Below are 13156 nucleotides of genomic sequence, written 5' to 3' on the forward strand. Positions count from 1 at the left end.
CCACTGCCTTGCATATTTGCAATTCTAGTCAGTATGATTTTTCCACTACCCTGTCATTACGAGGCATTTATTTAGCTTCCCAGGCCCTGTAAGTGGCTAGCATAGCCTGCAATGGTCCTAGCTTTGTGGGCGGTGAGCCCGTTTCCATCTGGTCGTCTGGCGTCGAGCACACCACAGGCAAACCACGCGGCGCTCTGCTAGTTCGAGCTCCAACCACAGAATACCAGGGTGGGGCTGCTGTGGCTCGCTGGCTGGAGGGTTTGTGGGATTGAAGCTGGGGAGAGAAAGCTCCGGATGGCCTGTGGGTCGACTGGCATTCCCCTCTTTTCTCCCCTCACTCTCTACGTATATATAGTCCAGTTAGCAAGAGTGTTTGTGGTGGAGATGGACATTTCAAGTTTTAGTGGTGGCTCAGCTGTTTTAAGTTTAGTTTTTCGCCTCTTTCACTACATCAGGATTTAGTTTTTGAATGTGAAATTCAAGCCAACAGTTGAAATCTATTAACAGTCAAAACTTAAGCAGTGAGTCAACAGCTGTTTGTACTCAGGCTTCAGATTTTCTCTTGCTTTTTCAGTTTTTTGTCCCGCAAAGAGTTTCAGTTTAAATCATAGTTGGTGCAGATTTGGCCAGATTTTATTTTATTTTATTTTTTTTTTTTGCCAAATCTCACATAGTGTGCACAGCTATCAATAGTCAACTAAGCACAGCAGAGCCAGGTTTTTTTCTATTTCTGAAGATTCCATGCAGACAACCTGCATGTGAATGCAGCAGTTACATGCACTGATTGTTGACACCCAACACTGAACGCTAACAGCTGGATACACTCAACGACATCACGATCACCATGGATCAGTATAAAGCCGATCTCTCCTTGCTGTAGCTGAATATATAATTAGTTTACCAAGGTCTAGGCATTTCTTCACTGACATTCACAGCAAAAACTTTAGTCCTACTTAAGTCCCACCCAGAGGGGAAAAAAAATCAAAGACAACATCTTGAATCCACTGAGATTTTGTACATAAGATGTCATGGAGTGTATCCAGCACCGCAGAATGACAGGTTGGGCTCTGGATGCCAGCAAATGTACAGCCTGGTGGCTGTCTGGGATTTTTCCATCTGTTAGTTCATCTTTGACTTTGTCTCTACATCCTATGTTTATCAGTATACTGTTTGGTATGTTCAGTGGTGCAAATCACACGGGAGCCAGGATCAAGTACAGACAGACTGTGGCTCTTTCACTAACCATTCTCGTGAAATGGCTAAAAATATCAGTAAATTAGTGCTGACAGTCTCATAGCCACTCCTTCACACTCACTTTCAAACGTTATAGGTACGAGTGTAGAGTCACAGTCAAGCTCATACCATGATGGCCCACACCCATCAGATTTGGTCCCAAGTCTCTTAAAATGTTTCTAGATTTTGAGTGTGACTACATACCAATCTCTGTGGCTGACACTGATATATTATGCCAGGCGTGCGCTTCTCTGTCCAGTGGTCTTGTCGTGGTAATCATGCCGTCTTCTGAGTTGATGCTGAAGAACTGCTCTACATCTGTGTACCGAGGGATCATGTACCTTTAGAGAGCGTTAACACACATACATGATTATTACACATTAGGATTAAGTGAGAATTGACAGAATTTATGCATGAATGTGCAGTACAACACACTTATGGCTTGTTTCTAAGACATCGGATCATTTTCTGGTTGAAAAACTGTATTGATATCCATTAAAACAAATCGTAGCTGCAAGATGAAGTGATCCTTGTAGTCTGAAAGAGGGACATGTTGAGCTTTCAGTTGTGCTTTCAGTTACATTATTATAGAGATAATTTGGCATGTATTAATGATTATATTGTAGATAGATTACATCTACTTTACTCAGTCTATACTCAAGAGTTAAAATACCCAGTAATTGTTTTTCAGTTAATTCTTAGAAATGTGTCTGGCTATGCTTTTGTAATCCTATTTTGTTTCCCTATTCTGTTGAAAACTTCTTTATATGTAATCTGTGTTTTCTACCCAAAAATATGAATATAAAGCCAAGCTTCAGTCATATTGTTTGTTCAGTGTAGCTGAACACTTTTAAAATTTTTGTTGTTTTTCTTGTTTTGTTTTTTTTGGCACTGATCCATGAGAATTTACACTGCTTTGAAAATTCAAATTCTCCCACTGCTCCAACCTGACTTGGTAACTGTGTTTGTTAGTGCATACAGTGCGTCTCTCTGTGTTTGTGTTACCTGACAGGGTTGTTTGCAACATCAGTGTCCTTGGCGTGGACTCGTCCCACCAGGGTGCCTTCAGGCGCATTCTCCTCTACCTCAAAAGTGTAACTGGGAGCTACGAACACAGGGGGCTCATCTGCATCCTCCACTGATATCTACAGGCGCACGCACACACGCACGCACACACACACACACACACAGGGAGAGAGAGAATTGTTAAAAGAGTGCTGTGATATTTCTCTACTCACACACATGCACACTCACTCTTCTTCTCACACTAACATCAACACATAACACTGTATATCTAAGCATGCACACATTAACACACAGTTTTACAAACATATTTCACATTCATACCTTTATTGTGGCTTCATCCTTATAAGGCCCCCAAGCAAGGAACTGAGGGTCAACATGAGTGTTGGATCCCTCCACCTTCAAAGTGTACGACCGCTTAGTCTCAAAGTCCACTGGCTGAAACAGATAGGAGGAGTGCAGGCAGGTCATTTAATCAGTTAATCTCCAGTCAAAATTAATCCGTGTTTTATCAACCATTGACTGCAAATGCACATTCAATTGGTGTATTGTATTTTTACAGTGTACTGATATCTGAATACTGAAGAGAATGCACTATACATCCACTGCAGACACTGGCTTTGAGAAATGCAGTGAGTGCCCAGTGCTGTATCCTTGTCTTGTGGTAGGGGGAGCTGTTGCTACATGAATGAAAACAGGCTTGTTGTCACTTGTACTGAAAGTCAGAGTCCAACTACTACCACTACTATTACAAAGCAGCAAAACCAGGAGTAACTGAAATGCTGACTTTTACCTTTGTTGCATGATATTACAAGATGTGATATGAATGTTGAGGAACCACAGTGAATCATGAATTAATCATTTTTGGTTGTTTCTGTTGGGCTGTTTTCATCATCAGACAAAAACAATACTGGCCTGTTTTTAATGACCTGGGGTTGGGTTTGAGCCACCTGATAAGGAGTTGGAAGTCTTTTGAGTCACAAAGTGGGAGATGAAGTTGTCCCAGGTGTCAAGTCTGCTGACAGTTACACTGTTTTTCTTTTTTCCTACACATTTTTTTTTAATTTATTGCACCTTTCTAATTGAGACATAAAATTAATACATTTAAAATCCCTGGGATGGCTTTTTCAATATGACAGGATTCAATTCACTCATATTGAACCCAGCTTCAATTCACTTACTCTATATTGGAAGAAAACCCATTGACTTTTAATGGCAGTGATATTGAATTGACTTGGGTGTGTGCTATGAGATGCTGCTCAATGCCCAAACTGAAAAACACATTTTCATAGTTTTCAAAGTGCAGCAGCAGCAGCAGTTAGAAAGTGGTGACTCTCAGCTAAACAGTGTATTTCTCCAATGAATCTTCCTCTTTCCTCTTTCTCCTGACTTCTATTCTTATATTCTGAGTGAATACTACTGCAGGGACAACTTTTAAGTCAACAAATGCGTTGGCAGCCTTTGTATAAAAGCTATAATACCCAAGAGATGCTCTCTGCTATGATTATGAGGACTTGTCCGTTGCCAGCAGCACTTGGCTGAGACTTGCACTCATCCGCAGCTCCGTCGTATCCATAATCACAGTAAAAAAAAGAAAAAGAAAAAATCTTTCGGGTATCAATGCTGTATTATAAACCCAGATAATAACCCCTTTCCCCCACCACAATTTTTCCAGCCAGTGTGGGGATGTTGAACTGGCAAAGTCCCAAGAGCAAGCTTGATCTTTTCATCTCCATGCCACCATCACTTGATGAAATCCCAGTGGGAGGAGGGAAGGCTCATAAGCCCTGTGTGAAGTGCTGTAAAATCACAGAGAAGCTAGTATAGATTTATGTAGGTTTATCAGTGATTAGGATGGTTACCAACACTACCGATACCAACTATTATGGATGGAAGCTGCTGATTGATAAGAGTTTGCATGGTGGGAATGTCTCATCTTTTACTGCATATCGAAGCAACCCTGCTTTTTACTGATAAAAACCTTCTGAACCTAATCAAGATTATAGCAGAGAAGTTGGCAAGCTGGGGGCAAGAATTTTTAGATTACTGTTGTGAGTGATCAGACATGATGACCAGTCCCCATCATCTGCAGGTAACACCTTTAAACCGTGGCTCAGATTCTGAAATGTTTTCATGTGACACAGCTGCCAAATGACAATGCTGGCGGGATGTCTCCCCTCAATGGATTTTTCCACACTCATTCAGTCACAGCAGCGCTGACTCTGGTGTCGGTGTTTAACGTGTTGATGACAGGTACAGTGCTAATAGGATAGACAGGACTCAGTTCTTTCATTTTCCCCCTTTTTTGTCACGCTCCCTCTGTCTCCTTTGCCCTCTCTCTCTTTCTGTGCCTTCATCTTCCAGTCTATAGAGCCACTCTCTCTTCATTCTCTGCCTCTTTGTGTAATCAGTGTGAGATAATAATATTCACAATAATGCCTTCCCTCTCTCTCTCAAGCACACATACACACTCACATACACACACAGCTCCTTAATATTCTGTGGACTGCGTTCGTCAGGACACAGTTGAAAGAGAATAGCTGATTAAAGCTCATCCCTGTGTGTGTGTGTCTGTGTGTGTGTCTGTGTGTGTGTGTGTGTGTGTGTGTGTGTGTGTGTGAAGGAGTGAGAGAATAGAGATTAGTGGAGGCTACTCCCGATGCTGATTTGAAAGTGTGTTTAGGTGCGAGTGTGTACACGTGTTGTGTTGTGCTTGTGTGTGAGTGTGTATGTTTGGCCTTTAATTTTGTGTGGCACTGCCTTCAGGGGGCAAAAGGTGTTGATTTCCCCTGAGAGGCATCAAGACACAATAAACACACACACACACACACTCACTCACACACACACACACATGTCGTACACACATGCACACATCCGACAAGATACCATAATCAGATTGAGAGGAGCACAAGTGGGGTTGCATCTCTTATTGCCTACACACACAGGCACACACACACACACACTTCAAATCAGCATGAGGCTATTAAGCTATTATTCCAAGAGACACAGGGATCCGTGAAGAGGGATTGTTGTGTGATAGCTCCTGGCATTAGTCAGTGGCCTTACACGCGTGCACAAATCAGCATCAAGTTATAATGTCATTCTGCCCTCATACATCACACTTTAAAAAATGTATTTCAAGGGAAAAATGTGACCAGGCTATCTTTTAGATTGCAAATTTACAGAACTTGTTCTGAATAGTTGGTTGAGCTAGTTCATTAGTTGTACACTTTGCGTGTTTTGATGCCATTGTGATAGCAACAACTTTTAGGTTATAGTTTAATTAAATTGCTGGATATTTTAAAGCTCTTACTGTCACTGCTTTCCGGAAAGGCTAAAGTGGAACTCAGTGTCTGCATGTACATGCGGCTTCATTCAATTATTTTGCATGTGTGTGTCTGTGTGTATTGTGCCAGACTGTTTTACAATGAGGGCAGTGGTCCCGTCTAGTTTTAGTTATGTTGAGTTGAGCGTGAGATGTTGACACACACATTAAATACTTCTCAAGCAACGTTTTCTTTCTTTGGATGGGTTACAGCCAAAGACATGCACGCACAAAGATAGTGCCCCTCATGTCTATAATCAGCTGCTCTCATTACTTTGATTGGGCTGTCCTGTTAAGCTCATCAGTACATTTAGTCTGTGATTTGTCCCTTGTTCTTTGAGGGATCTTCCTTTGAAAACTACACATTTGAACTATTCCTGTGTGCTTTTATGTAGCAAGGAGCAATGTAGATTTTAGTTCTTACTCAAATCTTATCTCAAATTCCACCTGAGAGCTGCCCAGTACAACAACACAGTTTTCTACTGTCAACTAATGCAGGGTCTCTGGGTTAACTGTCTTGCTCCAGGGTACACAAATTGTGTTTGTTGAAAGAAGAAAGGAGGCATTATTATCATTCACTCATTTCCCTGCTAAGCCCTGGTGACACCAGTGGGAAGAGGGTCCCTAACCCAGGCAGTCTTAATGCCATGCTCTAGCACTGAGCTCCAAAGGAATCTCTCTTGCAGCCGGTTGTGAGAAACAGCATGAAACAGACTTGTATTGATTGATTCAGACAGAGATTTTCCCACAGCATCAGTGAAAACGAGCTGTGGGTGAAGGCTGGCTGCTCTTTTGAGCAACGTCATTGCTGTCTGGACAGGAAATATAGCTTGCCACGAATGCCATCATACTTTAAAGCACATACTGTAATTACATATTTGAAGGCCAAGCCTTTCACAAAATAAGGATATGGTTTGGAACTTTGAAAAAAAAGCAAGCGCCTTGGTGCGATTCTGTGAGCTGAATGTCTAATAACCTAAAATGCTTTACAAAATGTCTTCTTTTAATTTCTAGGATATCTACCCAAAAGAGAAGATAAAATAGCCTTTTCAAAGACTGATTTTGCTCTACATTTCATTATTTTTTAACTGAGAGACTCAGAGGTTGGATGCCTCGGCAGGGAAAAGCAGGCTACCACAGCTCACTGTAAGATTCAACTCATAATCCTGACCTGCAGCTACACATACAGTACAATGGTGTGTGTGTGTCTGTCTGTGTGTGCGTGTGTGCATGTGTATGTATGTGTCAGAGAGAGAAAAAAAGAATTAAGTGAATTTTTGTGTATTTGACAGAACTGTGTGTTTGGGATGGAGGGACTGAATGTGTGTATTTGAGAGAATAAGAGGGTGTGCGTGTGTGTGTGCGTGTGTGTGTGTGTGTGCGTGTGTGTGTGTGTGGGTGGGTGTGTGTGTGGGTGTGGGTGTGTGTGTGTGTGTGCGCACGCATTAGATAGACAGAGAGGGAGACAGAAAGAGTGAGAAAAAGTAATTGTGTGTGCTGAGCTGGATCACTGAAAGCTATAGTTATAGGGTGTGTGCGTGTCTCTGTGCACGTGTGGGTTACAGTCACAGTGCAGAAGATGAGCTCTCTGGCCTAGGGAAGCATGAAAGTTAATGCACTCTCACTCTCACACCACACACACACACACACACACCATGGGAGTCAGTGCTCAGATCAAACATAATAAGAAACTGAGGGAACACAGCACAACCTCACTTTGCTTCCACCACCTTCCTTAATGCTCCATTTTTTTTTTCTCTTGTCAATCCTCCTCTCTTTGTTTTATAACACACAACATTAACACACAAATGTGGACACGGACTGAAATGTGGGCTGGCTGAGGCTCACACTAAACTGCTTTGTCTGAAGGAAAAGTGCAGCCTCAACTACATTTCTGTGCTGGTAAATTGGAAAAAAATGGTTGATGACGCACTTGTTTCCATAAGAGCTCGCTGTTGAAGCAGCCACTGTCAGCGAATAGTGCCTTTGACCAGCATTCCTTTCCAGAAACCTCTACATTTGTGAATTTCTCCTCTGGGATCAATGTGTGTGAAGTGTTATCTTAACTAATGGAATGTTCTGTGTCCTGGATTTTCAGGACCAGAGGAACAACAGTAACAACTGTCTCTACTGTCAATGTGAACTTTTGCTATAAATTAATCATTAAATCTTGTCTTTTTCCTGTCAGCTCTATGGCATTTAGATTTTTATGGGGGAAAACTTACTGTTCCTGTATCCCCATCTACAGTATGTTCTAGTGCATCCTTTCACTAGGTTTGACAGGCAGCAAAAGCTCTCAAATCCTGTGAAACACCACCTGCTCAGCATCAAACAGCAGACAGCCATAGTTAGCAACTAGCCTGTGAACAAAGTGGAGCACTTAGCAATTAATGAGCCTGATATTTCCCTCAGAAGTTGGTGAAGACCAAAAACTGAGCTAAAAGAGAGGGAATAATGGACTTAATATTTGCATGGTGGCCAGAAACACGACTCGAAATAACTTTGAATGTTTGTCTGCAACTGCTGGATGTGTAAATAAGCAACTTTTTGATAACAAGTTTAGCATATCAAGTATTGTGTTGACAACTTATTTCCGCTGGCCCCCAGTCGCAAAAAGATAAAATAAATCATTTACTGAAGGTTCAGGTTCATAAGCCTCTTTCTTTCATTCCTTACCTTCTTCAGTTTAATAACAGCCTCTCTGGTCTCGGAGTCGGTGCTCAGTTCAAACATGCTCATTCCATCACCCTCTATTAAGCGATAGTTCACCAGTCCGTTGTCTCCGAGGTCAGGGTCTTTGGCTTTAAGACGGCCCACCTCCTCTCCTGTTACTTTATCCTCTGATACAGACATTGGATATACACCTGGGAGAGAAATGAAGCCAGAAAATTTACTTAGCCTTCATTGGCTCAATGGTAATCTTAGTGTCAACTTCTGGTCACGGCTTGCTTTTGTTTTCAACACTCCTGGCTGGTTTCCACTGTGTTTATTATCTGAAGCAGGGTCAGTTTTGGAGGGCGGAGGTGATTAACATGAACTATACCATCTGTCTCATATCGCCCAAAAGATATTCATGTGGCCCAACGGATATTAATATCCCCTGTAGTGTCAGGTGTGTGTGTCTGAGGGAGTAGACACCTGGCTTGCAGAATGAGAGCAGTTGGACCATATGTCTACTCTCCCTCCTCTTTTCTCCTTTTCCCTCTCTCAGGTACTCTTTCTACACCTCACCCCAAACCTTTTCTCCCCACTTCTTCTCATCTGTCTTCTATCGCTGCTCATTTTATCTTAACATTCTTCTCTCTGCTCTCATCTCTGTCAATCTTCCTATTTCTATTTTTTTCCCCAAATCTGTCATTTCCTCCTTGAGTCCTCCCCTCCCCTCTTCTTCCCGTTCTCTTTTGTCCACTCCTGAATCCCTCCTTCCTCGCCTCCTCCTACTTAATGGTTCAGGCACTGAGCACAGAGTGGACTCATCATTTTATGGGCTGTACATTATTAGCATGTTTATCCTGCTCGTCCAGGTGTAGCAACTCTGTGAATCATGAAATTCATTTGGCCATGTGGTGTCTGAGAGTGGAAGGGGAGAGCGATTCTTGATCCCTCCAGCCCTCTACCTTTTTCTACATCTCCTTTGACCAAATCCCTCCTCTCCATCTTTCCTCTTCATCTCTGTCCCTGATTTTTAAACTGCTCTCCATACCGTTTGACTCTCTTTTGGCCTTTCCCTCCCTCTCCGTCTCTCATTTGGGTCTCCCGTTTCCACTCCATCCTTCTAAATCTCACCATTCATCCTTACCTCTCCTCCCTCTCTCCGCCCTATTTCTCTCATGTCTATCTCTCCTCCACCTCCTTCTCTCTCCCTCTGCTGTCTGCCAGTTCTGGCTAAAAGCTCATTTCATCCCTGCCCTCCCTTTGCCCTTTTCCTGCCTCTCTTCTCCTGTCGTTCTATTCTTGCTTTTCCTAAGTAGCTTAACTTCAATGGCTTCTGGCAGCTGAGTTAAACATTGTTTGACAGAACACACAGGCAGCCTGGTATACCTGGCTGCAGGTTAAAATGAAGCACAGCCCATACAGGAAATGTGCATTTACATTCAAGTGCCGCAGTGCAAGCAAATGTGAGTCTCTACTTCAACAAATTGAAGTCACACACGGGTAAATCACCCATACTTGTTTTCTTTTGTAAAACCACTGTTCTATTTTACCAGTTAGTCTGTGAGAAAATGAGTTTGAGAATATGAGAAACTCATTAGTTGCTTTCATTAGTCCCACATAAGTGATTGCACTGTTTGTATTCACACAGATGCACAATCTTGGAAGGCAAAGCTCATAAAACCAGCAAAGATTAGATGTAAACACCAATAAAGAGCCTCATAAATATAACTCATGTGGTGACCACAATCTCTTAGATCACAAATTTTAATGTGATACTGAAATTACAACAATAATGCCTTATATTACTTTGTATTTTATTACTTCTCATAATGGGCCTTTGATCTGTTACCATGTAGATGATATTGTAGATGCATTTTATATTGAATGTGGTGAATATATTAGTAATTAGCAATGGGCAGATGTGTGAGCTTTCTCCCCCCCCACAACAAACAAAAAAAGTGTTTGGATTGGACAAGTGTTGACTGAAGAGTTGTTTATTCATGCATTGATCTAATATGTGTCTGTGGTGTGTGTTAATTTGGCTGTGGTGGGTGTGGAGCTCAGAGTTTTACTTTGTGGTTGACAGCACTGAACATGATTCGGTTTTGCACAATTTAGCTTTGCATGCTTTAATTCTCTTACTTGTGAGATGATGGTATGTGATTATTGCACTCAGCATAGGGTGCTGCCCAGATATACTCAGAAACAGTTCTGTTATACCACATTCTATTCACGTTCTCACGATTAATATGTGAAAGTGTCTTGGACCTATAAATAGCATGGTTAAATGCTGATTGCAGCAAATCATCTCCACTTGCTGTGAAGAGGTATGTGCGATTACTTTTCAAGACAAAATTGAGATATGCTGTCATTAGTGCTAGTTTTATTGTTGGAACATTGACACACTGCTGTCTCAGTTTTAACACACAGTAGTACTTGTAGTTGTGCTTAAACCTGGAGGAGGAACTTCAAATAAAGTTACATGCAGTTACATAGAAATACCTTTCACAATGTAATAATTTTTGTCAGGGATTTTTTTTAATATAGATTGTGGTTTGTTTTTTGGTGTTGAAAACAGACACTTCTGCACTAACAATGCTAAAGAAACGGGAGGTAAAAGATATGCACACAGAATCCTGCAGATGTCAACCCAGAGATTATCTTTCACAGCTTTGATTAACATTTATTGTCTGCTGTGTTTTGCATTGTTAATGTTTAAACAAGAATGAGAGCGAGATTGCTGTGCAGGTCTGTTGTTGACATATATTAGTAGTATTTAACAAAACCATCAGTGTCATGTCAGTCCAATAAACACTGAAGTTGGAGAGTGTCGAAGAACAATCCCTTGTTATTTGCCTTTGTTTTTGTGCTCTTCCTGTCTGTGCTGTGATGGGTTGTTGTGGTGGCAAACGAAAGATGCTTGATAACGAGGTGAAAAGGAGAGAATTACAGGGACAGAAAGTCTGTGAGAAACAAAGGAAGACAGAGAGATCAAGCCCTCTTTGAGTGAAAGAAAAAATGTAACAGCTTGAATGAAAACTGAAAAGCTGCTGGAACATATGAGAGGAGTCATGCTGTGCCCTATATCTTTTTCTATCTGGTTTTATCTCTTTCGTTGTGTTTTCTCTCTTTGTATCTATTTTATTTTTGTCTTTTTTCTGCCTCTTGCTTTGACTCTGTTTTTCTTTCTTGACTTGCTTATCTCATTTCCAATTTTTTCTCTCTCTCTGCTCTCTCTCACTCTGCCCAACTACTAAATAAGTAATCACTGTCCTCATTCACACCATCTGGGAGACTTTTCTTGCAGGTGTTTGTAGTCCTTCCACTTTTTTTTTTTTTTTTTTTTTTGTAGACAAGGGTACCCACTACCACAACATATTGCGATTTGATGTGTTGTCTTGTATCACAGATGTAAACTGCCAGTGATGCACCCCTCATATTTCGAAGTAATGTGCAAGGAGGTGCTTTGTAAACACTTATGAATGATAATGTTTGGTTATAAAACCTGCATTTTGTCCTTGCTATCTGATTTTCAAAGTGTTTCACATCCACTTTGGATATGGGAACAGAAGAGTGGCCTGTGGTTGGAGAGTCCATCCTCACTGACGCCTAAGAACAACCACATTTTTGCAGAAGATTGCCATTATAATTATCTTAACCAGAGCAACACAGCAAACAACACTTGAATGTGAATGTGTCTGTGATTTGATCCTTCTTCTCCAACATTTTTCTGGTCAACAGAGCAAAATGTTTGCTGGTCTGTGCTGTAAAACAGCCAGTTTGTTGCTGGTAAGCTCACTGGTTTAAAAGGATAGAAGGTATGAAGTAGTGCTGAACAATTGCAGTTAATTTAACATTTTATCATAAGTGGATATATTCAAAATAAGGGGAGAATATTAACACCTTTCAATATAATGCAGTCCAGTACAAACCCACCACTAACTGACCTCAATAATAAACATATGGTTAATTTAATGCCTGTCTGACGGGGAGGCCCACATCATTGTCTTTGTAAAGGTAAGGGCCCTCCAAATGTTGTCCGTCATAACCTATGGAGTCATATTTTGGCTTTGCATTGAAAGACACTGAAACGCAGCCAGCTTCTTGGAATACACAGGAACTGGAGTGATGGCTTTGACAGTCTCTTTCTCTCTCTCTGCCTCCCTCTGTCTTTTACATTCCCTCCCTCACTGCTTCTGCTCGTGTCTGTCTTTTCTCGCCTATTCAGCTTCTCCATGGGGTAAATCCTGAGCCCTCGTCTCTTCTTCTCTCCATCCATTCCTGCAGCTACACTGCTGAATCTCTGCCAGGAGTTGCTCTGCTCAGAGGGAGGGGAGGGTGGAGAGAACATGTAGAAAGGAAAAATAAGAAGCATAAAGAGACAGGCCGGAAAAAAACTGAAAGACAGGGCAAAAGAGGAGATGTTGGACGTGCAGGTAGACTGGAAACTGATTGGGGAAAAAGAGTGCAAATCACTGCTGAGGTTTTAAATTGTTCCAGAAAGATTGGATCTCTGGTTGAGCTTAAGACTTTCAGGTATGGTTACAGGCTTTTGAAACCTTTTACTTCATTTTAATATTTGGCACAGCACAGCATGATATGGTGTCAACAGACAACATCAGCTGTCTCCTTGCTTCATTTTAGATTTGGTGTCGCCATATATTTTAGTAAACAGTGACTTGGATCTTGAGCAAAGTGAAGCGAGCACCCTAACCAGAGAAAAGAAAGAAACAAAGAAAGAAACAAAAAAAACAAGTCGCATAAAAATGACTCATCTTACCTCCTGCTGTTTGTTTTCTGAATTTAGACAGTCCGATCAGAAACCTACCATTTTGTGTACTTGATTGCATCAATCTCCTTAATATTTCACTAATTTTTATGTCTCAATATTCAAGAAATTTTCCAAGGAGAGGTTTAAAC

General features: G+C 41.3%; 1 protein-coding gene across 1 annotated transcript in view; it reads right to left on the reverse strand.

Moving 5' to 3' along the window:
* The window catches only part of cdh11 (cadherin 11, type 2, OB-cadherin (osteoblast)), an 85264-nt gene that overhangs the window by 6575 nt on the left and 65533 nt on the right, over positions 1–13156 (reverse strand). The window contains exons 8-11 of the mRNA XM_041946832.1: positions 8258–8445; positions 2581–2694; positions 2239–2378; positions 1438–1574 (exon numbers count right to left, since the gene is read on the reverse strand). Coding sequence (XP_041802766.1) covers positions 1438–1574; positions 2239–2378; positions 2581–2694; positions 8258–8445 — 579 coding nt within the window. The remainder of the gene's footprint in view (positions 1–1437; positions 1575–2238; positions 2379–2580; positions 2695–8257; positions 8446–13156) is intronic.

Source organism: Chelmon rostratus, chromosome 11 (assembly GCF_017976325.1).
Source record: "Chelmon rostratus isolate fCheRos1 chromosome 11, fCheRos1.pri, whole genome shotgun sequence".
NCBI lineage: Eukaryota > Metazoa > Chordata > Actinopteri > Chaetodontiformes > Chaetodontidae > Chelmon > Chelmon rostratus.